Consider the following 26239-nt stretch of genomic DNA (forward strand, 5'->3'; position numbering starts at 1 on the left):
TTTTAAAACACCAAACAAAGGAAGACCTCTCCATTTCTGGGGTTTCCGTGAGGTACAGAAAATGCTGGGAAGAGCATTTTTCACACAGAGGGGCAGGAAACTATATCTTTGTGGACTCATCTTAGCACACTCTGAAGCAGTGCTTTTTGGTCATGTCACATGGCTGAACTGTCTTTTCCCCACACCATCCTCTGGTCGCATGCTTGCCGAAATTAACTGAAGTCTAGTTCCATGGAGCAGGAGAGGTATGTACTAGAGAAGACAATGAAGTGCCTTTTTCAACAAGTACTGCTTTATAGTTTGCGATTAACTGATGCCATAGTACTATTTGAGCATACAGTACTACAGTAGATTTTGGTGAAGGAAAAGAGTGCAGCTCTCATATAACAAATATAAGGGTAGAAAGCATCCACATTTTGCAGCCTAGAAAGGCCAAACACTAACTTACTCACCATGCAATCTTATACATGTCTATCAGTGGTAAGCACCACTGTTCAATAGGACTTTTGGTATGTTTGGACTGCAGCCTTAAAACATCACAAGGCCACCCCTTGGTCTTGTAAAGTCACCTAGGTCAACTAGATGAGTAGAAAACCCTTCAAGAAAAAGAAAACCCAAGAAAAGAAAAACTTTTTAAGAACGAGAGAGATAAAAGCATTTACCCCTTGGTGTACAACTTTGTCACAATCCTCCGCCAACTTCCCAAACACTAAAGTATTGATGGCATCAGTCCTGGAATATGAGTTTTCTGACTCTGGAAAGACACACATGAATGATGCTACTATGACATTTATCTAAAAACAGCAAAGGAAAGCCATGCAGCAGTGGTTTCAGATGAGATTCACCCTGTAATATTACAAGGGCTGAGAGGCTAGGAACACTGTGTTGGTCCCATATAAATGTGCAGAAATTCCACTCACACTTGTGACCGGTGAAACTAAGAAATAAACACCTCTTTGTACATAGTAAATGGTCCAGTCACAAAGCATGCTTTACCTTCCAATAGGCCACAGAAATGACCAAAGAATAAGCTGCCCATTGTCAGGGTATAAATGATGCATGTAGCAACACAAGGTATTTTGCAAGTCCAGTCTTGTTCAGGGGTGGGTGGGTAACAAAAGACAAGATTCATGATTAGCCAATGGGATCACTTTATTTTAATAAGGGAGCAATCCTACTGGGATAGGTGGCCGCCGCTGAACTTGGAGGCGACTGCCTATCCAATGCAGAGCAGGAGAAGCAAGGAGGGGATTGTCCCCTCCGAGCTTCAGCTGCCTTGCATTTGCAGCCAGACAGCCAATTTCGGCTGCCTTGAATTTGCAGCCAGACAGCCGATTTTGGCTGTCTAGCTGCGGGAAGTTGGAGCAGGGGAAGCGGCAGCTGGATGACACGTTGGATGTGTCGTACTGGCATTTCTGAGTTCCCCGCTCCAGCACGTCCTGTTTTCGCAGCTCTGCGCTCCTCTTCCAAGCGCGGAGCCGTTCCACACTGCCTATGAGGTAGCATGGAGGGGTGGAGGTCAGTTCTCGGTCTAGACAGTTCTTCAGGGAACTGACCTCGGAGCACGGGCTCCAAGGCCAGTTCTTGGTCTAGACGCTAACTAGCGGCCATAGGACTGCGCCTTAAGGGAAATTGATTTTTGCAAAAGACTACATACTTATTTGAGTTCAGAATGCCAAAGAATGGGTTGTATCCAATGGTGCCATTCCATTAGTACATAGCTTTTATTACTTGCAGAAACAACATGTTATCCTTGCACAAACATAAAATCCAACATTTTGATTCCACTTGTTCAACGCATTCTGCAAGGTATTCCACAACTTATTATAATTTCATTAGGCGAGGTGTTGCTGGAGCTAGTTGGGCTAGCTGTTCTGCAAGCAGTTGTGCAGCCACTAGCAGAACACCGATTCCTGTAATTTTTCTGCTAGCATAGTGCTGGATATAACTGAAAGTCTTCTCAAATAAATTATCCCTAAACAGAATTACATTGCGCAGCTCTTTATATCTTGCACTGGTTCTCTCTTGTTCTTTACCCATTAGCTTCGTGCAACAGTTCTCTGTTATTGTTCCCGTTATTTCCCACCCACACCATTGGCTTTCGGTGCATATCTAGAATGATGAACACAACTGAAAACATTACACTTAAATACCTTGAAGTACAATCTTGAAGAAAGATGTCCCATTTCCAAGTCTAGTTAGTGGGTAGGAAATAACAACTGTTCCCTGAAACAGAAAGAAAGAGAAATCTAATTAAAGAGTCAATAACCTTTACAGCAGGAATTATCAATCATATGCAGACCTTCAATATATGTGCCAGCATTATCTGCCTGTGTTGACTTGCAATATCTCTGCAACACTAGTTCATATCAGGCTTCGTAGTGGTGGAACAATTATGAAAGCACTTTGAACATATACAAACATAGCATATACAACCTTAATTTTTGTGAACCGCCCGGAGAGCTTCGGCTATTGGGCGGTATAGAAATTAAATAAATAAATAATGAACCAAATCATGAAAACCTGTAATTATTCTCTTCATGTGTTTCTGAGGAGTAGCCAATTATGATTTTATGCATGGGGAAACAAGATGAGACTGACCACCCCCCAGCCTACTTTCACATCCAGTACTAATTTTTGAGCGAGTAACAAATTCTAGAGAACATTCGTCTGTTGTAGCAAAACCGAGTCCCATGGCACTCAAGAACTACCAAATTAATCTCAACATTCACCTCTATAGTCTAGAGCATCCAGATGCACATTGGTCACTCGTACTCCAAGTGGATCTTACATTTATTTGTGCTCAGCAAAAAACTGTGATCAACCTACAGCTCCCTCTTCTTTAGTTATTATTCATTTATTAAAGACTTTATAAACTGCCCCTCATTCTTATGGATACCACAGCAGTGTACAATAAGTATGACTCTAAATAGTCATATAAACCCAAAATGCAATAAAAACGATGAAATTAAAGTAACTGAGAGGCAGTCAATACAATAAGACAAGAACCTCAACTTAAAATGCCTGGGCAAACAAAACAGTTTTAACCTGATTTACATGTCAGCGCCAGACATACCTATAAAAGGAGGGTATCTCACAATTGGGGCACCAGTGCAGAAAAGGCTCTTTCCGTCATCATCACATAACAGACTGAAAGCACTAGGAGAAGAGCTTCTCCTCCAGATCTTAAGACATGGACTTGCTGATACAGGGAGACATGTTCCTTCAGATATTTGGGTCCCAGGCCATTAAAAGGCTTTAAAAGCAAGCACCAGCAACTTGAATTGGGCTTGGATGCAAATAGGTAGACCAGCGGTCCCCAACCTTCTTGGTGCCAGGGACCGATCCAATTTTTCCACGGAATGAGGGGGGGTTTCCGCTGGCGGACTTCAGGCTGCTGGGACGCAAATGGCATCTGCTATGCGGACGTCCTTTGCATCCCTATTCTTTGCAGTAATCAGCTACGTAAAGATTTATGTAGCCTATTACCTGTAGAACAGGGACGCAAATGGTGTCCGTGTAGTGGACGCCATTTGCGTCCCAGCGGCCGGAGTCGGCTGGCAGCTCCGCGGATTCGCCGCAGAGCGGAGCCGACGAGGATTCCGAGGGGGGGGGACAGATCGCCTCCCCCCGCGTAGACCCAAAAGTGAGGGGGTTTTGCACACCCCTGCGGCTTGGTTTTGCACACCCCTGCAGCCCGGGGACCCCTGAGGTAGACAGTACAGCTTCTTTTGAATCTGTGTAATGTGATTCCACCTGGCTACCCCAGTTAGTTTTGGAAGCTGCACTAGGAGACGCTTCTGGATTGGCTTCAAGGGCAGCCCCACCTGCAACACATTATAGTAGTTCAATCGGGAAGTTACCAGGGAATGATCAATATGGACAGGCTATCCCTATTCAGAAATGTTTGTAGCTAGTGTACCAGCCAGAGCTGGTAAAAGGCACTCTGAGCTGCTGAGGCCATCTGGACCTCAAGTGACAAAGCTGAATCAAGATATATCCCCAAGCTACAAACCTGCTCTTTCAGAGAAAATGCAGTCCTGTCTAGAACAAGTTGAATCCCAAATTGCTGGACATGAGAACCAATGACCACCTGTGCCTTCATTCTATTGGGATTCAACTTCACTTTTATTGGCTCTTATCTAGCCCATTACCAAGTACATTCTTGGTCTGTACTTACCAATGTAATATTCATGCACATGAAAAACTATGCTCTAGCTAATCCTCCAAAACTTATACCACAATCAATTTGTTGGGCTTTAAAGTGAAACAAGACTCTGTTGTTTTCCATTCAATACTTATGCATTGAATGCCTCATGCAAATATTTCATCAAACTGGGTAGCACTGCAATACTACTGAAGTAGTACCTCAAGATGGCCTAACATGATCCATACTTTCCCTGACTGCACTCACCATGGTGATTGTTTTGCCATCCTCTTGTGAGCACAAGAAGTCCCCACTTCCTTGCCAACCTTGGAGCAGCAGAGAGGAGACAAGGATCATCCCCACAGCTGTGCTCATTTTCAATTAGAGAATCTCCAAAGTTCAACACAACTGCAGGACCTCTCCAGATTCAAAGTTGGAAGGCTGGGGTTTGTTCTGGTGTTCCACTCCTGAGGTTCTCCAAGCTACCCAATTACAGCACAGAAGACTATTGGAGCCTTCCCCAACCTGCTGCACTCCAGAGGTGTTGGTCTGCAACTTCTAGCAACCCCAGGCCAGGACTGGACTATTGCAATGCACTCTATGAGGGGCTGCTTTTAAATACAGCTCGAGAACTTCAACCGGCATAGAACACATCTTGCGAAATGCTTGCTGAGGCTAGGTATTCAGAAAACGTTATGCCTATATTGTACCAGCTGCATTAGCTGCCTATTTGTTTCCAGGCCCAATTTAAAGTGCTGGTATTGACCTTTAACGCCCTAAATGGTTTGGGGCCATTTTATTTTATGGACTGCCTACACGCATACAAAGCTGCACAGGCCTTAAGATTGGCCTCAGAGGGCCTGCTTGCAAGCCCACCATCAAGATCTGTTAGACTGGAGGGCACAAGAGTTGGTGCCTGTGTGTGTGTTATATTTATGGATCTCTTTCCCAAAGGATAGACATCTAGCTCCATCTTTATTAGCTTTCCAACAGGCCTTGAAACCCTTTCAGTTTCAATATGCTTTTAAGTAGTGCTCTGGGCCGAGTTTTTAACTGTTTAAACTGATGCCGTGTTCAGTTTTTAATTTGTTTGATCTCAGTCGCTGGGCTGTATGTCTTTGGACTGCTGTTTTTAATTTTGTGATTGTAATGAGATATTTTAAACTGTCTATATGAGCCACCTTGAGAGGGCTTTGACCTGGAAGTGGCATATAAATACTGGAAATAAATACATAGGTTAGAGTCCTACATATGAAAATAATAATTCTTCCCTAGCTTAGTACTTCATATATTTCTTTGCCTCTCTCAAGTTGAGACAGCAGAACTTCTTAAACATAGGAAAATGTTAATGGTATGCACAGCAGAAGACGTCGGGTATAGTAACAGCCTTGCGTTAATCTGCCTCAATTACAACTTGCCTGCTCTCCTTTGGTGTTACTGCTTGTATGCCAGGTACATATTGGTCTGTTTTGGGCCTATGCATTACAGCAATAGAACTTGAACAATAAATATGCAGTGCAACCACTGTGATCATAATAATATGTTTCAAATCTGCTTCTAGGTGGAAAACAGATGTGGATCCTCCAGAGCAATCCCTGGCACATTAGCAGATGCCCCAGTAAATGCTTCTGTCAAATTAACAAGAGCTAGTTTCCTTGTTAACAGTGTTTCTGTGCCAGTCTTTCACAGTTACCTGGTTTGCTTATTTATTCAGGCAGCAGGTTTAAGCTGCATTACATTTGCTCCTCACCATGAGGCAAGTTTCCTCTAAGGATATTATCCATCACAATCAAATGGAATACTGAACATATATTTTACACCGACAGCATAACATATGAAATGTTCTCTTTGTATATGAACAAATTATGTCAGTAATTTTTACCAACTTAAACTGCATTTTCCCTCCTCTCCGCCCCCATATTTATTTTATGAGTAGAAATATGTAGCAGATTAAATTCCTGTGCCCAAATGGCTTAACAGTACAGATTCTGAGAGAAAGTACAAAGGCCTTAAGGGGAGGATGGATGAGAGTCTCTTTCTTTAAATTTGAAGGGAAGGGGAGGGGAGGGGTGGGGGGAGAAATACCATTGTACAGCCCGCTTGATTAAGGCTACAATCCTATACCCACTTATTTGGGAGTAAGCCCTACTGAACTCAACAGAACTGACTTCTTATTAGGCATGTACTGGATTGCATGGTTAAGTTATTGGGAGCTTGGGATACAGTTATCGCAGTAGAAAGAAGCAATTGAGAAGACATTCACATTTTGGGACTAGGATGCTGTTTCTGGTGCCTACGCAGGTAAAACAGAAGTAGCAAAGAGATGGTGAAAAGAGCAATTCAGGGAGATAGTACCTCCTGCATTCAAGTAACAAGCCCCACAACTTCACTAAACATCCTGGATCATTCTCAGATCACTACTGTGATCTTCATGCGCTGGAGACAAAAATGTATCCCAGGAAAAAAAGGAGTGAATCAAGAGCAATTGATATTGTTAGAGGTTAACAACTATTTTCAACCTTCAATTTACTTCATAGAAAAATTAAAAGGTAAGTGATGTGTTTCCGGAATGCTTTCACAGCACAGATGATCGTTGCCTTCAGTGGTGTTGTCCATCAGTATGTCATATGCAATTTGGAAAAAAAAAACACAATTAGCTAATAAAATGTGGTCCATAAGACTAAACAAGTGGGACCAACTCTTATTCAGGATACTCCATTTCATTTCCCTTCCCAGGATGGTGCTGTTCAGCTACAGAAGAACTGTCATATATGATGATTTAGGATGCAATCCTATACCAACTTACCTGGGAGTAAGCCCTACTGAACTCAATGAGGCTTACTTCTGAGTGGACACGTGCTGTAAGACCTTTTAAAAATGATTTGTAACTTTTGCAAGGCTGAACCAGGAATTATTATCTTTCATATAATCTTATTACTGTTACGGATTTAGCCTTTGTTTTCAAACTATCTTTAGGAAGCCTCTGGCTGCCAGTTAACTATCCACAGATGATCAATATACTTCAAACAAAGCATACACCAAATATTGTTTTAGGTGGATTCAATTTTGGTTTTGTACTAACAAGGATTAGTATGGGCAAAATCTTTTGGTCTATTTTTTCTTTTTATTAGAAATATACCTGTAACATCACATCAAAATACAACTTGCATAAAAACACATAAACACATTTTTTTTTGTTAAACAGAGCTTTGATAAAAATGCTTAGATTCAATAGCTTAACAGCAAATAGAAATTCTCGTTCCTATACTTCTAGTACTAACAGCTCAGAAAAAGGAGAGATCTCATTCTAAGTACGAAGTTCCGCATTCAGTACCAAATAGGCTATTCAGCTGACAGGTACGCAGGCTTGGTGAGCTTCTAATAAGAAGCGCTGACATCGTGATGTGCAAACCCACCCCTATCTGTGTTCTCGGGTGCCTGCCCAGCTGTTCACTGGACCACACTCGAGCCCCTCCTGCGCTCGGCGAGCAGCCTGCACTCACCACGGAGGCCTCATAGAGCTCTGTGGTTGCCATTGTTTGGGGAAAAATGGGGATCATGAAAATGTGCATATTTGCACATTCGCAAAATGCGCATTTTCACGCATTCACAAAATGCACATTTGCAAAATGTGCATATTTGCAAATGTGCAAAAATGTGCATTTGTGTGACCGCCATTTTATTTTCCAAAAAATGGCGACCACGGAGCTCACCAAGGCTGCTGGGGTGAGTGCACGCCACTCGCCGAACGGAGGCAGGGGGGTGAGTGGGGGCAGGGTCTCAGAGAGCAGGGTTTGAGGAAGGGGGTTTCTACTGGATTCCCAGACAGAACTGGGTGCCCAATCCATTCCTACTCCCACATTATAAAACCAGTATTTATAGAATTTTGTTTAGAAATTACCTCATAGGTAATATTATCTACTGTCCCATAAATTAGGGCTTACAGTCGTAATCATCTCATTGTTATTAAACATTCTTTAAAAATTAGAACATATAAAAAAGGCTTACATTTTCATCTTTCAGGATAGATACAATCAATTTTGAATTATACCTCTGAGAAGGTAACTCCTTACTCAAAATATGCCAATTAAACCTCTCTATAATTTTTTTCTAGACATCTGTGTATTCAGCTTTTTGATGTGCATACCTTACACAATACTTTTGCTCATTAATTGATAAGTGAAAAATTTAAGTACACTTTTGAATTGGAATAATACAGTCTTACACCTATTCATTACTCAAATAACTCTTCGGCCCAAGTGATAGGGCTTTAACTCAGCATTTTCTCTTTGGAAACCACCCAGGTCATACTGACAGTTATTTTTTTTTATGCCAGTTACCTAGAATTCATTGTGAACTTGCTTGGGTCTTTGTATATCTTTCCTTTAATACAATTACTACTCTTTACTTATTTACATTTTAAAATTCTTCACTATTCATCATTAACATTTGTCATTTGCATTTCATAATAAAGACATCCTATAATGAGAGATATGTTAGCATTTTCTATATAGTTTTCCCAGCAAGACCAATAAAGCAAAATCAGCTATTTCCTAAAAATTCAGGACACTATTGCTCCCCTCATTTTCCTTTTTCCTTTCTAACTATCGGCCCACTGATCAACATGGAAGAGAAACACATCATGTTGGGTTTATGCTCTGCATGTTTGTGCACACAGGGCAGTATCCACCTGAGTCATTTACATCAGTGCAAATGATGTTGTGCTAGCAGAAACTAGGTTCTGAACTGTGTGCAAGAGAAGAATCCAACTAAAGTTCCATTTGTGTAAGCAGTTGTGCATTATGCTTGTGGTATGCTACCAGCAAGATTTAGTGGAGCTTCGCTAGCGCTATTTGATTTTGCGGAATGACACCCTTTTACACATATGAGAAAAACTAATGAAGACTGAATTGCAGAGCTTGTTTTCATAACAAACAAAATTAAACTTTAGCTTATATCTCCAAGTGGCAGTAGCAATTAAAATACGTTAAAATTAAGTTCATCAGCATCAAATAAAAGCAAACACGTTGGGAAAAATCGGTCTCAAGTGTTCTAGTCTGTATATTAAAAAGTTTATACATTCTGCCTAATATACTGCAGCTACTAGCACTAAGCATTTACAGGCACAATCCCATTCATGTTTAGACAGAAGAAAGTCCTACCAATCCCAGCATTCCCCAGCCAGTTGGCTGGGGAATGCTGAGAGTTGTAGGACTTTCTTCAGTCTAAACATGCATAGTATTGTGCCCTAAAAGAGCAATCCTATGGCCCCTAGAAAGTGTCTGGGGGGCCATAGGATTGTTCGGTTTACTAGCTCCAAGGTTGGAGGCAGCACTCCAACTTCGGAGCCAGTAAACCGTGCTCCTGCTCCTTCCCCCTCGTAGCCAGTGGGGAAAGAACCACACTGGCTACCTCTCCGTGCTCGGAAACCTGAGTGTGGAGATGGGGAAAGGGAGGTGGTCCCAGGGAAGGGGAGGAGACTGGGCCTTACAGAGCTTCCTATGCTCACCCCAGCCTCCTTCCCTCCCGCTCTGAAGCACTGCAGCTAGAAATGCGGGGTGGCTGGAACACAGAGGTGAGGATCATCTCCATGCTCCAGCTGCCTGCATGAGGATACTCAGCAGCCTCCGCTTTCAGAGGCTGCTGGCTATCAACATTGGATTATGCCCTAAACGGAGAATATGCTCCTAATCACAGGTGGAGCAACACAATGTGTATTCCTTGCATGGGACTCACTACTAGACAGCAGAAAATTACTGTTAGAAACGGACCCAATTTTATGTCAAAGAAATAAAAAGAAAAGTTACATTGTGATGTGGTCCCTCCAAGTTAAAAAAAAAAAAAAGTTTGTTCATAAATTTAGGAGACTCTATTGATTCATTACAAGAAGAAAAATCCATTAAATCACCAGACTGGAAATTTTTATTGCAATGCCATTTAAGTTTGTGTCTTAAATGAAAAGCTCCTAAGCCATCAGTACATGTTCTAGCTTACCAAGGGTGCTAATAATAAAAAGGCAATGTTCAAAAGTTCTCCAACTATAAATGTCTACAAATAACAGTGCAATCTTATGCGATCCACCCACGCTACTCGTAAGCATCCTGCTCTGCATTTTAACTAGACGGGCAAGTTTTCTCATCGGAGGCTTCAAGGAGGGAAGGAGGCTGGGGTGGCCATAGAATTTCTCATATGGCTACCGCCCTGGTCTCCTCCCCTTCCCCAAGAATGCCCCCTTTACCCTATCTCTGGGTTCCGTTTTCCGGGCGAGGAGAGGGAGCCAGCACTGTTCTCTCTGCACCGGCTAGAAGGGGGTGGGGAGTGCAGTTTACTAGCTCCAAGCCCTGTCTCTGAGCTCGGAACCAGCAAACCAAAATATCCTATGTCCCCCAGACACTGTCTAGGAGACATAGGATTGCTCCCTAAGGGAGCCATCCTATCTAGATAGGTGGCCGCCTCTGAACTCAGAGGTGACCACCTATCCAAAGCAGAGAAACATGGAGGGGATCATTCCTTCTGCACTTCTCCTGCTCTGCCTTTTCAGCTAGACAGCCGATTGCGGCTATGTAGCCGTGGGAGCACGGAACGGGGAACGAGGCTGCTGTACAACACGTAAGATGTATCGTACAGGTAGTTACAATCTCGCTGCCCTGGAACACCCCCAGCCACACCCCTTTTCGGCCACTCCGCACTCCTCTTGCGAGCGCATTAGACGGGGCTGTTCCGCACTGCCTCTGAGGCAGCGCGGAAGTGTGGGGAGGTCTGCGGGGAGCACAGGCTCCAAGGTTGGTTCCCGGAAAACAGCATATCCTATGGCTGTCTAGCTGCTGTCCAGTGGCCATACCATTGCTCCCTTAGTTAGATAAGCCAAGAAGATTATTTTTAAATTAAGGCTAAATTCAGTAAGACTTATGTAAGTCTTAGGTAAATGACTTAGGTAAATATGTTTAGGATCAGGCTGTAAAGAGTAGGGCTGAATTTCCAAAAAGGAAATAACAAACAAAACAAAACAAAACGTGGCCTAGTTGTTAATCATAAGTAACTTAAACTTGTACAAATGATAATTGATTATTAAGACAGGTTGCACTTGTCTACAAATGGAATTTCCCCTGAAATGGGGCTGACATGTGTTTTTTCACATCCCTAGGAATGGGAGATATAAAGAGGAAAACTTTTACTGAACCCTGTGCCTATTGGTGTAAGAGTACGCAAACGTTCAGGTTTCAGAGTACGAAAACTTTCAGGAACCTGACAAGAAAGAATAGAATGGCAAACCAGTTCACAGGTATACAGTAAGTACAAAGACGCATTATAACAGTGCAATCCTGTACACTTTTACTTCACTGTGTTCAATGGCACTAATGCCCTACACTAATTTACCTGGGAATACACCCCATTGGACTCAATGGGATGGGCTTCCAAGTAGACACATAGAGAGTTAAAAGTAATGAAGAGTGTTGCGCCACCTTAGAGACTAACAAATTTATTCTGGCATAAACTTGATAGCTTATTCTAGAATAAATGTGTTAAGTCTTTAACGTGCCACAAGACTCTTTATTGGCATGACTGCAACAGATGAACACGGATACCCTTCGGCAATGCAGAGGACTGGAGCCTTAGGGCGCAATCCTATGCATGTTTAGACAGAGAAAAGGCCTACAACTCCCAGCATGCCCCAGCCAGCATTGCTGGCTGGGGCATGCTGGGAGTTGTAGGCCTTTTCTCTGTCTAAACATGCATAGGATTGCGCCCGTAGTCGACTCAAAAACAAGCATATTCCTACACCAAGTAACAATCCCACACTTCACGGCACAGACGGCAAATGGAGAGAGACGAAATCCGGAAGGAGATCTCCCTGGGGACCAACTGCCATCAGCTTCAAGAAGATGATAAAGTTTACCTGCAAATATTTGCTGGCATAGTCGCACCCCAGTTGCAGATGCTCGAAATCAACTTTTTGCAGGCCGCTTGGCAGCGAGCCCTTTAGCGCCCTGGCGGGGCCCTTCAGCACTTGGAGGGGCATGGCTCCTGCTCCAGACCAGGAGGCAGGCCTTTAATACACTAATAGCGCCCACATCAGTTCAGAGCTTGCGGGAAGGAGTGGCAAACGTGATCCAGACCCGCTTAAGCGCGCGCGCGAACTTGCGAGGCGATGCCGTGCTGGAAACACGGCCGACAACTTCGCGGGGCTCCCGGCCGCACGGGCGCTCTAGCTTGTTCTCTCCCTCCCCTCTCTATGGCTCGCGGAGGCGCCGCAACCCGGAAGTTGCCGCGCCGCACCCACGCGCATGCGCCTTTTGCTGAGGGAAGCTCGGCGAGCTCCGCTGTGGGCAGGGACGTTGTGTGGTTCTGGCGGGAGACACAGGTCAACTGGCTATTCGACGGCAGGGGCGACGGTTGGCGGTTTTTCCTGCTCTTTCGGTTAGACGAGCCCACTGTGGATGCTCGGGAGCGCTTGCCTCGCCCCGCTTGCTCCGCGGTAGTTTGCGCAAAGTGGCTCGAGACGCAGAGAAAGATGAGAAGGAGTCGCGGCTCCCGATTCTCTGCATGTTTACTGGGAAGCAAGTTCCTCTGCTGTCCTCAGTGGGGCTTATTCCCAAGTAAACGTGCATAGAATTGGATGCTGAGGGGCAATCCTAAAATACTTTATGTAGGGGAGTCAGGCTATCACAGTCCTATACACTTACTTGGGAGTAAGTCCCACTGCGAATAGTGGGACTTCTGAGTCAACGTGTATGGGATTGCATTGTAAGCCTTTGATAGTATTTGTGGTACATCTGAGTCGACGTGTATAGGATTGTGCTGTAATTCATTTAGGGCACAATCCTATGCATGCTTAGACAGAAATAAGCCCTACAACTCCCAGTATTCCCAGCCAGCTGGCAGGGGAATGCTGGGAATAGTACGACGTCTTTCTGTTTTAAAGATGCACAGGACTGCACCCTTATTCGCAATCTTCTGCTCAAGGCTGCAAAGCTAATCTCTTCGAAGGCTGGAATTCCTTTTTCCACCTTAAGTGTGGAGCTACCTGAATACAGGTGCTCTACTACTTCTAAGATCACACACACACACACACACACTAATGTATAGTTAGCCTATCCCAAGGCAAAAGGGTGAATTACAAAAGTTGTTAAAGAAATAGAAGAACCCCTATTCCATGATGACCTTCTCCATTGTAATGTGCAGATATGGAGGGGAATGTGAAAACGTCCACTCTGTGCTGCTACTGTTTTTTATTCGTTGTAGTTTTTTTTACCTTTGTTGGTTTTATGATGTTTTAATTGTTTTAATGTTTTCTGGGTAACCTGAGAACATTTGTGTGAAAATATATTGTTTATAAATAAATACTGTAGAACAGTTCTGTTTCTTGGATCTTAATTTAAGTTTTTCCCTGAAGGAACTGTCGTCAGATGCATTAGTATTGAACTTTGACTACAGAAGAGAGATGTCTGAGTTGACATCTGTTCTGAGAAAAATGTGTACATGCTCACAGCAATATGGAGCCATATACCTTTACACTCTGTTTTTTGAACAGGAAGTTTTCCTTTGAGTTATGTGGAGATGCAGTTCTCCATTTATTACTTTTATTATAGAAAACTATTTTGTGGATGTAGGTGCAATTTTCTACAAGTTTACTGCCAGAACTACCTACAAAAATGTTCAAATGCTGAGTTCACCTGTGGCCAGTAGTAAAGTGTTTCCATTTTTCAAGCTGCCCCAGAAATGTTTATATTGATTAAAACTAAATGCATAAATAAGTGTTAAGTTACTGGTGGAATTTTTTTATTTTTTTATTTATACAAAAATATATAGCAACATAATAAACAGAAACAGGTACAGCAGGTAAAACAGGCGCATCAGATAAAAACTTAACTAACCCATAAAACAAACACCTGCCTAAACAAAAAATAGTTTGCTCCTGTTTCCCCAAGGATGCTGAAGAAGATAGTATTCATTGCTCTGGAGTGTCAGGTATTTCTGTCGGGTATTTAGGTAGAGTGTCCCCTTTCAAAGGGAACTTCCTTCAGTGCAAGGGAATAAGGGCTAACCTTATTAGCTATGTTTGTCTGTATGACAGCAAGACTTAAGAAGATTGGTGTTGGGGTCAAAAGTGTGAACTGTGTAGTCCCTGGTTTGGATCTTGCTTTCACCAATAACTTACTCAACAGACTTAGGCAAACCATTATATTTATATCATTATTATGTGTCATCATAATTATTAATGTTCATTTACAGAGTGCCACTGTCCTTGGATGATTATAAACTATACTTTGATAGTGGATAGATGACACAACAAATAGAGGTGGTCAAAGCAGGAAAAAGAGGTAAGAGTAATGAGGGATTAATATTTGCAAATGCAGATGCACATGCTTTCAGCTCCATTTTATTAGGGGATGCCTTCCATCTGCACTTGTAATATTGGGAGAATAGTATTGGCCTATCTTACCTGGTTGTTCCATGGATTTCTTAGATCATGTATGTGAATCTCTTTGGACACTCAGGAAAAGTGTATGTAAGTGCTAGGTATTGTTAATAGTGTAACCTACTGCTGTGTGAAAATATGTAGGTGAACACACTTGCTAACGTATTGGAAAAATGAATGCTTCTTGCTCAGGCCAAGACTCAGTATTTTCACATTATCCTCTATTGGTACTTAGAATTAAGATGACTTATTTTCAAATGAAGTATTAAGCAAAGCAACTGTTGATCATTACTGCTAAATCTGACATGAGTACAGCTGAACAAATGAGCTTAGTACCTAAGCTTTTTATAAAATAAATCAGGGTTGATTTTCTTCCTCCAGAGACCAGTAAATATGCCTAGCTCTGGAAAGCTGTGGCTATCACATAACTTCATTGAGATGTCAATGGTATTGCTGTTCTAAGTGATTATTTCCTACAACAGCACTTGTTTACCAAATGCAAGGGAAAAGTAAAATAAAGGCCTGGATACTAGGCAGGGGATTCCTCTCCAGAATCTGTTTAGATGTGGAACAGTATATAAATGTTGTAAATAAATTTTTAAAAAGTTTTCATAATAAAAGTACTGATACAAAACAAAAGCCACTGAGAAATGTCCACTCAGCTCAATTCCCCCCACCTCTCAAACACACACATCCTGCCCCTGCTCCTTTAGTTTGGAATTTCCAGTGGCTATCCTGAATCTGTCCTCATGTGTCATGTCTACCTGACAGCCTGATCCTATACATGTTTACACAGAAGTGACTCCCACTGAGTTCAATGGAACCTATTCCCAAGTAAGTGAACTTTAACTCACAGTTTTAAGATAGTTACTCTGTGGATAAAGCTCATATTGACTGAATTCTGTCTACAGTTCCTAGCTATTGCAGGCAATTGATAAATACTGAGTATTCTTGTTAAGACAAATCAGCTATATTAATCTTTCCTCAGTCTATTTCATTAAATGTTTCAGCAGGATATCATTATTAACAAAAATCCATACTGACCTTTAAAGTTGGCATTATTGCTACCTTACAATATTGTGCCGTGATTAGCTGTTATTACAGTAGAAATAATGAGAGCTGTCACCATGCTTCTGTTTGACATTCTTGCACTCTTGTTCTCTTAGATCTCCTTAGTGGCTTGTACAACAACGTTTAGAACTTGCACAAAAGGTTTTCTTATATTTGGAAAACAATATTAACAAAGACTTCTTCCTTGTGCTTCCTTGCGCAAGGAAGGAAGCTTCCTTGTGCTTCCCAGAAGGAAATAGCCCTCTCCTCCAGTCCTCATCACAAAATAAGCTACAGAGTGGAAGGGATGGTAAATATACTCTGCCCATGTGCCTAAATGTTGCTGCTTCTCCAAAAGTTCTGCTGGATGCAGAACTATGGATACAAGTAGCAGTTTTTCTTCTCATTTTTTCCTACTTTTTTCTTCAGAGTAAGTATACACAAGGCTGCAGCTTCCTCTGAAAACTATTTGGAAGTTTCAATTAGTGCAGAATTCAATGTCTTTTCATGTGGATCATATCTCTCCAATCTTCATTGGCTGCATATTCACTTCTGAACCCAATTTAAGGGGCTGATGTTTACCGTTAAAGCCCTGAATGACTTGGGGCTCACATCTGAAATCACAAAGTAAAACAGCCCATCATCTTACGCTTTCAACATGGAGAAATATATTCAAGTAAAAAGAACTTGCTCTTCAAATGCAAAGCTTAGCAGTCTTACAAGAACAACAGAAACTGGTAGATCAAAATTAATTCAAAATCGTGCTGAAATGTTTGACCCTTAGTCCTACTTGAAATGCTCAGTTCAGCATATCTTAATCAAAGTAATTTTGACCGGATCTATTGAACTAGGATTGTGAAGAATTAGCTTAATAAAAGAAGCAAATCATTTTAAATATACTGGAATATACTAGGTGCTGATTGATCAGGAATTTTTCATTTCAGTCAGAGCAGTAGCGAAGATGAACATAAAGTGCATTTTAACTATACTGAATGAAATTAAGATTTGCTGTTACCAGTTCAAATTAGAATGAGGCTGCTGATCTCGTCCGTATTAACAGAGGACACAGTTGAGTGGCTGAAGCATGTTGAGCATAAGCCAGCGATGTGCGGATAAAGAGGTTGAGGCAGAGTGGCAATGATCTAATAAAGACAACTTGGTCTACCAGTGGTATTCAATGCTTAACTCATCTAGTACTGAATGTAGGTCTAGTACCAGAAGCTAGGAGTACATTAATGTACTGGCACAATTCAGAGCGCTACTTATGACCTATAAAGCCCTAAATTACTTGGGACCAGGCAACCTGAAAGACCACCTTCTCCCATATGAATCTGTATGGGTTTCTAATATCTTCAGGGGAGACTCTTCTTTAAGTCCCATTACCATCAGAGGCATGTTTGGTGAGAATGGAAGAGAGGGCCTTCTCAGTGGCGGCTTCCAGGCTCTGGAGCTTCTAGGCATGGCAGAGAATTCCGCCACGGATCTTGGTGAGGCTGAATGCCAGTGCATTTGGCCCCTGAAATCTGTGGCGGAATGAAGCCCCGCCGCCCCGCGAAATGGGCCCAGAACGGAGCACCTACCTGCGCTGCATAGCAAATGGCGTCCGCGTCCGCCATTTGCTTCGTCCATATAGCCGTGATAGGTTACATAAATACTTACGTAGCCTATCATGGCTAACGCAGGGACGCCATTTGAGTAGCCTATCACGGCAAAACTAAGGGAACGCAAATGGCGGTGGCTACGGCGGCCGCCATTTGTGTTCTCTTTTTTTCCCTCCGTGATAGGCTATGTAAATCTTTACGTAGCCTATCATGGCAAAACAGAGGGGCGCAAATAGTGGCCGCTACGCCATTTGTGCCCCTCTGTTTTGCCGTGAGAGGCTACGTAAAGGTTTACGTAGCCTATCACGGCGGAAAAAAAAGGGAACGCAAATGGCGGCCGCCGTAGCCACCGCCATTTGAGTTCGCTTTTTTTTTTTCCGTGATAGGCTACGTAAATATTTACATAGCCTATCACGGGCTGGCGTAGGGACGCAAATGGCATCCTCTACACAGGACGCCATTTGCATCTGCACCAGCCCGGCAGTGGCTGGCTGGAGGCCCAGCTGCGGGTTGGCCTGGCCGGCAGCTCCGCAGCCTGGCCGCAGAGCGGAACCAGCCAGGCAGGATTCCACGGGGGAAGAATGGATCACCTCCCCCCACCTGCGGAACCCGGCAGAGCCAGGTAAGCGGGGTATTGTACACCCCTAGGAGCTTCCTGCTGAAGGAGGCTAAGTTGGCTCCCTCTCTGCTGTTCTTTGCCAGCAGGCAAAGACATTTTTATTCGGCCAGGCCTTTGGCTGGTTTGCTGCTGTCTGAAAGGTGTTTTTTTTTTTTAATTGATTGAGTGCTGTTTATTCCTCTTATTGTTGTATTTTTAATTGTGTTTCAATGGATCTGTTATGTTACGTTTTAAGTAAGATTTTGTTTTTAGTTGTATTTTATTATTGTTAGCTGCCTTGAGTGCCATTTTGGCAGAAAGACAGGATATAAAACAAGTAAACAAGGAAATAAAATAAAGATTCTGTTGGTGTATCAGCCAGTGATTGGTACAGCAGACTCTGCAATCAAATGTCTGAGTTGGTCTTGGAGATAGTGTTGAGGACACTCTATCTCATTTATTTTCTTGAATGGCGTAACACACATACTGAAGCTAACTCAGGACTTCATTACCTCCATGACAGCCACCATGGGTTTGCACCCAGATAATAGCTGTCTCTGTAGGAGACTTAATTAGAGTTGATGATGAAATAAGTATTCCATAGTTAAGTGTTTGCTTATTTATTTGATTTCTACCCCACCTTTCTACCAAAAAAAAGGCACCCAAGGCATTGTGAAGAAAGAGTTGACCACCATGTCATATATTTATTTACTCTTTATTTATGAAGTGGGTATAGCCAAGAAAGATCTAAAGCCCAGGTGACTCTCCCCAAGTGTCTGGGGGCTTACTTACACAACCAGTACATTGACAGAGCTATAGCAAAAGTCTGTGCGATAATGATTCAACGGCAACAATAACATCTTAGCCATGTCTACAAAATACCATTTATAAGTTCCCTGCTAGGTGGAGAATGACCTAGTACAGGCATGTTGAATGTCTTTCAGCCTGATGGCCAAATTCTATTTTGGAGAAGTTTCAGTGGTGGGTGGGGCCAAAGACAGAAGGGGCAGGACTAAAATACCAGCATACTATAGCTTAAAGCTCTTACTGCAAGTAACTAAGGGAGCAATCCTGTGGCTGCTAGTCAGCAGCTAGACAGCCGTAGGATATCTTGTTTTCCAGGAACCAACTATCAGGAGCGCCTTGGCGGCCTCTCTCAGTAGATTCCAATAGCCAACTCAAGACACAGATGAAAGGAATTCTTTTCAAAGCTTTAATCCTTTTACAACTTAATGACTCTTTCAGATGCTAATCACCAACGACTAAAGCAAGGAACAGCAGAGTGGCCTAAGCATCAAGTAGGCAGTTGATCCCCATTTGAAAGAGAGTCACTTGAAGACCCAGAACTTATGGGCTAGGGAGAGATCCTCCCTCTTTCCCTTGGGTCCATGGGAGGCAGCCGTTGCTTGCGCGCCAAACGGGCGCTACGCCTCCTTTCCGCGCCCTCCATCGCTTGTTGCTCTTTGCGTCTGTGTAGAGCATCTAGGAAGCCCCCCTCCTGCACTCCCTCACTACCAGGGTCACTATCTATCTCTGGAATGCCAGCACGAGGAATCTCTGCCAGGTGCTGAGCCTGTGAGGGATGAGCTGGCTCCTCTCCGACAGATTGCTGTTCCTCCTCAGAATCAGAACTGCTCTGGGGCTCTCTGGGCTCAGTTTCCACCCTGACACAAACACGGAGCCCGCGCTCAGAGGTCAGTTCCCAGAGAACCAACCTTCCCCTACTTCCGCAGTGCCTCACAGGCAGCACGGAAAAGCTCCTCGCAAGAGGAGCACGGAGCGGCCAAAATGGGGTGTTCCTGGGGGGTATAATGGGGCGGAGAGGGTGGAAATGCCTGTACGACACATCCAATGTGCCGCTCTGCCCTCCCGTAGCTAGGCAGCCACAATCGGCTGTATAGCCAAAAATGCAATGCAGGAGAAACGCAAAGGGAACGATCCCCTCTGTGATTCTCCTGCCCTGCATTGGGTAGGCGGTCACCTCTGAGTTCGGAGGCGGCCACCTATCTCCATAAGATTGCACCCTAAGTCCATTTCTGCCTTTTAGAATGGGAAAAAAGATTCCTCTAAAGCCAGAAAATTGCCAAACGATTGGCGGTTTGTGGCTAGAGGGGGGCAAGGAATGGGGCATGGCCCTCTGGGGGAACCCTGGAGATTTGGCCCATGGGCTTCAGGTTCAACACCCCAGGCCTAATAAATATCCTAGATGGTGGTGGTTGAGACATGGTTTATCTGTTTTGATCAGTATGCACACGATGGATCTGGACATAATGCCATGTAGCCCTAGTTGTTTTGTCCAGGGCTTAGGCCTATTTGTATAATCACATTGGGACATCTTTTGTTCCAGTCTGGAGAGACTTGGCAAACTGGTCATGTACATCTGTTCTTATCCATTTACCATGAGCCAAAGCTGCCAGCAATGCTGGGTAGATTTTTCTTCACAATTAATTTACCATAAGTGATGCATATCAGCTTTTCTTTGTGGCAAGCACTGCTAAATAGCACTTTTCAATATACAGGTATTAAAATAATTTTCACTTCTCACAACCCTGCAAAGTAGGTTAGGCTGAATATGAGCAATGTGTGGCCTGGGTGAGTGGATATTTGAAGCTAAATCTCGAATGTCTGAGCCTGCAGTACCATACAGGATATAAAACAAACCCAATGAACCCAATGGGATTTAGTTCTAAGTAGGCATGCATAGGATTGTGTTGTAATGATGAAATACTGTGCACACTTACTTGGGAGAAAGCGTCATTGAACACAGTGGAACCTAGGTAAACATGTATAGGATCGGAGGATCAGGCAACGCATCCAATAATCCACTACATCATTCAAAAGAAGTTACTTTCAAAATGAGAAAGTTTGCACTTCTACTGCAAACAGGAAGGCCCTTCCCTCCTTCTTTTCAAACCACACTTGAACCAGAATGGACTATCTGCCAAATTTCATGTTGCTGTTTAGAACTGAGGGGAATCAACGAGGTTGGCAAGCATTCTACAGGCTAATTCTGTTACTTGTGCAACATTTAAGTAACAGTAGATGGTGCTGTTCATAAAGAAAGAAACCTGTTAAAATAAAATATTATTAAGGGAAGGACAGATGGAGATTCAGAGAAACATCCCCATTACAGGTAACTGAGATCTTCAGTATTTTGAGTAATAGACCTTTTTTTAATCACACTTCAGTATTTTTCATTCTGTACTAAGATTAATTTAGGTGAATTTACCACTTAGATTTGAGGGTTGTGTCACAATAGCATTTCCCTTCTAGCCATATAGTTTGATTCTGGTAATATAATAGACTCGTACCCTAATCCCAAAGAAATATTGGGAATTGATTTCAATGGAATTGTTTCTTCATTCTTGCAATGATGTCGTAAAAGGTCGGGAAAGAAGTCTACCTACCCGCAAATTTTCTTTAATTTTAAATTTCTACTTAAATTTTAAATTTTAAATTTCTATTTCTGCAGCCACTTAAAGCTAAATGGTTGGATCCAGACTTAGTCATGTTTAGAGTAGAGCCATTGAAATCAATGGGATGCCTGACTTAAGTCCTATTGATTTCAGAGGGTCTACGCTAAGGACAATTAAGTCTGGATCCCACCCATTGTGTTTATAATCAAGGTGTAAGACTGGGATCTGAGGCACATGTATTTGGTTATAAATCTTATTGAAAGCAATAGGCTGGCCAGGTTTCAAACAGGTACATACATTTTAACCTTAATTCAGAAAATGGCAACATGCTCAAGACATATGGAAACACCCAATGTTTGCTTCCACTACTCCTTCAGCTTTTAGCTTCGGCTTTCTAGAATCGAATTGCCAAAGTGCTGTTAAAATTGGGAAATATAGGAAGATTAAAAAAAAAAAAAAAACCCAAAACTTGGCAGTTGGTATATATCTGTACTGGGGAAAAAGCAGCTGCATAAATGCATCTGCTATACACAGGACCAGTTCTCACGATCACCGCAGCTAGTGTGTCCTGGCAGCCATCTTTAATATTCAGCCCATTGTATCATCCGAACCTGGGTGGCAGGGGTAGTATGAGGGTTAAACAGTCTTCAAATAACCCTACAACAGACCATTTGACAGCTTAAATAAGCCACAGCAGGCTGCAGAGATTGTGTGAACCCAGTCAATGTCTAGTTGTGAATTGCAGTCAGTGTTTCTTGTGGGGAAATGGCCATTACATTAATATTTACCATCTTTGACCACATACCCATAACTATTAAACTATGGCTTAATGATATATCAAGATACTCTAATACTGCAGGAATGTTAAAGCAAACACCACATAACATTTAAGACTGAAATTTCAAAAACTACTATTTTTCTCAAGTTGACCATGTTTTCAGATGAATATTTCAACAGCATGAATGATAAAGAAAAGTAAGGGCACAATCCTATGCATGTTTAGACAGAAAAAAAGTCCTACAACTCCCAATATGGTTGTAGCACTTTTTTGTGTCTAAATATGCATAGGATTGTGCCCTAAGAGTCTTTGGCAAGTCATCACTCTGAATCTAACCTGTTTCACAGGGCTGCTGTGATAAAATGGGATACTATGATATAGCTATATCTGTATCCCACCCTTTTTCCTACCTGGAACAAGGGTGGAATATACAGGTATGATGAATATTAAATCAAAAATGTTTTTGTTCTCAAGTTATTTATTTATGTCAAAGTTTGGGTATAAGCATAAAATTTTTAGGTGTCCAAGTGACCAGGCATCTGGGATTTACAGCCCAGACAGATGAGCTGCATGGACAGTGGTCCAAGGGTCAAAGTTAAGAGGAGACTAGAAAGCCCTAGCTATGACAACTGGCCGCAGTCTATGATCCAGAAATGAATATGATCCCTATCTTTCTCAGACAATCAGAAATGGCTGCAATTCATCAAACAGCATGTTATTGGATCTTATCAATTCAAGCCCTAAATGGTTTGACAGGAGGTTGGGTATGCAGCCCAGAGAACCTTGGTTATGGGGTGGTTTAGAAATATGATAAATAAAATTAATTTTTTAAAAAAATCTAAAGGACCACCTTCACCCATATCATCCTGCCCATACTTGAAGATCAGCTTCAGTGGTCTTGCTGGTATACCCACTGGTAAGATCAAATAGGTTAGCAGGCAAAAGTGACAGGACCTTCTCTGGGATGGTCCCACCGTTTTGGTATTGTCTTGAGAATGAATTACACTTGTCCCCTACAGTAAGCTTTCAAATGGGCCTTAGGTACTTTTCTCTTCCAGGCTGCCTTTCCCTGAAGGTGTTTTTGTGCAGCTGGCTTTATGTGATTCTGAGCTGTTTATTTTTTATTGGAATCCTTGCGATATTGTTTAGATCAGCTTTCCCTAACCTGGTGCCCTCCAGATATGGATGGAGCCAGGTTGGTCTCCCTGTGTCAGTCTTTGAATGCAAGCTGTTTGATTTTCCACCTGTTGCTTATCATCCTTAGCCTGGTCTTTGCATTTTTCATTGCCACCACATACTAATTTGAAGTTTTCATGAACTGTCAACCATCTTTACTGGATTCTTCCAGCCAGCTCTCTGATCCCATCAATGTATATATCAAGTTAGGATTATTATTATTATCCCAGCGTACATCACTTCCTTACACCAAACCTCAACCATTATGTAGTTCCTTCTCCATTAATCCACAATTTGGCAAGAATTCCTAATATAGTTAGGGAGTTGCTTTATAAGAAGAGTATTAAACACTTGCAACTATAACTGGGTCTAATGAAAGATATACAATAAACCTATACCAAATCCTAACAATGTTTAATTAGATACAAGTTCCACTTAATTTAGTCGAATTTTCTTCTGTGTGAGCACGCTCATGTTTGGGCTGTGAAATAAAATAATTTGCACACACCATGTAATTTGGATAATGTATTCTGTTTATGTAAACTTGCATAATTAAGCTGCCCTGGTAACCGAAGTCTGGTTTTTGGCTGTTCAAGGATGCTCTGCAGAACTTCAGGCAAACATTTAACCATAAATATGTTTTTCTATAAATGCAGCAGACAGCCCCAAACCCTGCATCTTGTATTACTCACAAAAATGGCAGTTGAGGATGCAATCCTAAGCATACTTACTAGGAAGTGATCCTCATTGGACGTAACATTGGACATTGGGCATGAGCAGATATGTATAGGGCTGTACTTTAAGGGCCTTTTATATATAATTTACCCAATGATGCTACATGTAGAGGGAACACTGGAGATACAAAACCAAATAATATACTGTTGGAGTTAGTTACACAATTAACAGTTTACAGAGCCGTTTATTGCAAACAGTGCAGCAAAGTATTATATTTAACTTTCAAAGAGAATTAATAAAATGTGACTGTGCCGGAAAATGGCAGATTTCTGCTTAGCTAAGAGTATAAGAAAAATCCCAATTCCTGCAAGAATAAATATGGTGAAAACTTCCAGAGGGGTAGTATAAATATGAGGCATCTCAACTGTAATCATCACAGGACATGAAAAGTAATTTTTTTAAAAAAGTTGGTGTCCATATGATATGTGGTGGTTGGGGGGCTGATATAGTAAAGAATCTTTTGGGAGCTGAACCCTTTTACCAAGAATCTATGATTCCAAAGAACTTAAATATTTAATATGTCTAGTCCTACTTTTCTACCAGTTAGGAATTAAATCAGTTCATTTTTACTCAGCGCTGAAGCTTAGTTTCATGGTCTGTGAGTACAAGAGCTGGAGCTAGCAAGCCTAGGGTCAAATTGTCAAAGTTATTTCTCAACTGTTATTCCATTCACAGCAACAGTGAAACATAGGATTGTCAGGGAAAGTCAGTGGAGGAAATGTCCTTTTAAGTTTCATACTTGGAACACAGAGACCCAATAGCATAGATAACAATTTCTCAGAAGTGTATTAGAAATCTTATTCTTGCAAAAGTTTCCTTCCTGTCACAACAGAAAATTGATATGATTCATCTTTATTTTGTTAAAAGAAATCTCTGTCACTCATGCTTGCAAATACAGACCATTCAAAAACCGTTGAAACACACACACACACACACACATGCATTTTTCAACTGTCCAAGTTGAATGAAATCATGCAAGTTTTAATGTGCACATACTATTTCATTTCATTTATTTATTTAAGATCTTTCTTAACTGCCCTTTATCCAGAAGATTCCAGGACAGTGCACAGAAGTGTCAATAAGTCTATTCATGTAAACATATAAATGCAATACAATAAAATAAAAACAACAAATGACCATCACAGAATGCAATGTAACAATTAAGCAAAATGAAAACAAATTAAAAGTATAAAAACAAACAACAAAATTTCATCTAAAATGCCTGAATGAGTAGGAAGCTCTTAAAGTGGCATCGAAAAGATTGCTGTGTTGGTGCCAGGTTAAACCCTTTGGGGATGGCATTCCAAAACCAGGGTACTGATGCTGAAAAGGCCCTTTCTGTTCTAAATAAAAAAATCACACTTGCTAAAGAGGGCATTTGGAGAAGAGCCTCCACAGAAGACATATAAATTGAAATAGTTTGTACTGGGAAGCTAGGAAGCCCATGCTGCCCTAGTAGAGCCTTCCCCAATCATGGCTGGTGGGGGCATACTGAGAGTTATAATCTAACACCTCTGGAGGGCAGCAAGTTGGGGAAGGCAGCCCCAGTAGTTCAGAAACAAAATTAAAAGAGCTCTAAATAAACAGCTTGATGAAAGTCAAATACGTTGAGGTGGAAACTAATAGATTTGATTAAAGGATATGCTAAGAACATCAAAAAATATCCCTGTTTGTCCTCCAGATTATATAGTGGGGGAGAGGAACAATAAGTGATGTAGGAAAATAGCATGAATTGTCTGCTAAAGCCTTTCCAAATCCCATTCTTGTGCCAGGGAGGATCACAGAATGGTGACTTGAGCAATGTAACCTCAGCAAGTACTCTTCTTGTACAGGAACCACTACTCACTCTATGTCTGGCAGGTAAGAATATTCCTTTTGCCATTAATCAGAGGAGAAGTTATGTTCTGCATTGAAAAGAGGCATAGAAAGTCTGGTTCTGCATAGTCAGCATGGGAAGCCACACTTAGACATGCCCCAGATATGAGCAGACATCCCTCTGTATTGCATGGCAGGGCTGAAGCACATCAAGCTAGGAGAGGACCTGACGGAAAAGAGCCCCAAATCCACAGTCAGACAGACACCATCTTCCTGCTCACCAGCTATAAGGGCTCACTTGATGTACTGCATAGAAACTGCTGTGGGCCGAGGTTGGCTGCCAGGAGACAGGATCAGGAAGGAATTTTTGCTGGGATGCTTGATTGGCCCTGGAGTTCCAGGCGTTTTGCATTCCTCATAGTTACCCTGGGCACTTGGTTGAACAATGACATTTGTTAACACAAGATGTAGTGATGGCTACCAATTTAGGAGGCTTTAAAAGG

General features: G+C 42.1%; 1 protein-coding gene and 1 long non-coding RNA gene across 9 annotated transcripts in view; one reads left to right on the forward strand and one right to left on the reverse strand.

Annotated features, from left to right (window-relative positions):
• The window catches only part of POT1 (protection of telomeres 1), an 89449-nt gene extending 77067 nt beyond the window's left edge, over window positions 1–12382 (reverse strand). For 5 of the 8 annotated variants that reach the window (XR_014784454.1, XM_084810879.1, XM_084810876.1 and 2 more), the window contains exons 1-3: window positions 12045–12382; window positions 2154–2226; window positions 663–754 (exon numbers count right to left, since the gene is read on the reverse strand). Coding sequence is in view for 7 of the 8 variants with exons in the window: in XM_084810879.1 (XP_084667005.1) it covers window positions 663–754; window positions 2154–2226; window positions 12045–12167 (288 nt within the window). In the remaining variant the exon portion in view is untranslated. Of the gene's footprint in view, window positions 1–452; window positions 525–662; window positions 755–2153; window positions 2227–12044 lie in introns of those variants that run through there. The other 3 variants (XM_084810884.1, XM_084810881.1, XM_084810883.1) reach the window with 3 other exon arrangements.
• On the forward strand, window positions 12381–25781 carry LOC146340059 (uncharacterized). Its single transcript, XR_014784455.1, has 3 exons — window positions 12381–12509; window positions 14381–14469; window positions 25694–25781. It is a non-coding gene; the product is annotated as an uncharacterized LOC146340059 (long non-coding RNA).
• The last annotated feature ends 458 nt before the right edge of the window (window positions 25782–26239 follow it).

This window comes from Heloderma suspectum, chromosome 7, assembly GCF_057233095.1.
Source record: "Heloderma suspectum isolate Gila_16-S chromosome 7, 16-S_ref, whole genome shotgun sequence".
Classification (NCBI taxonomy): Eukaryota; Metazoa; Chordata; class Lepidosauria; order Squamata; family Helodermatidae; genus Heloderma; species Heloderma suspectum.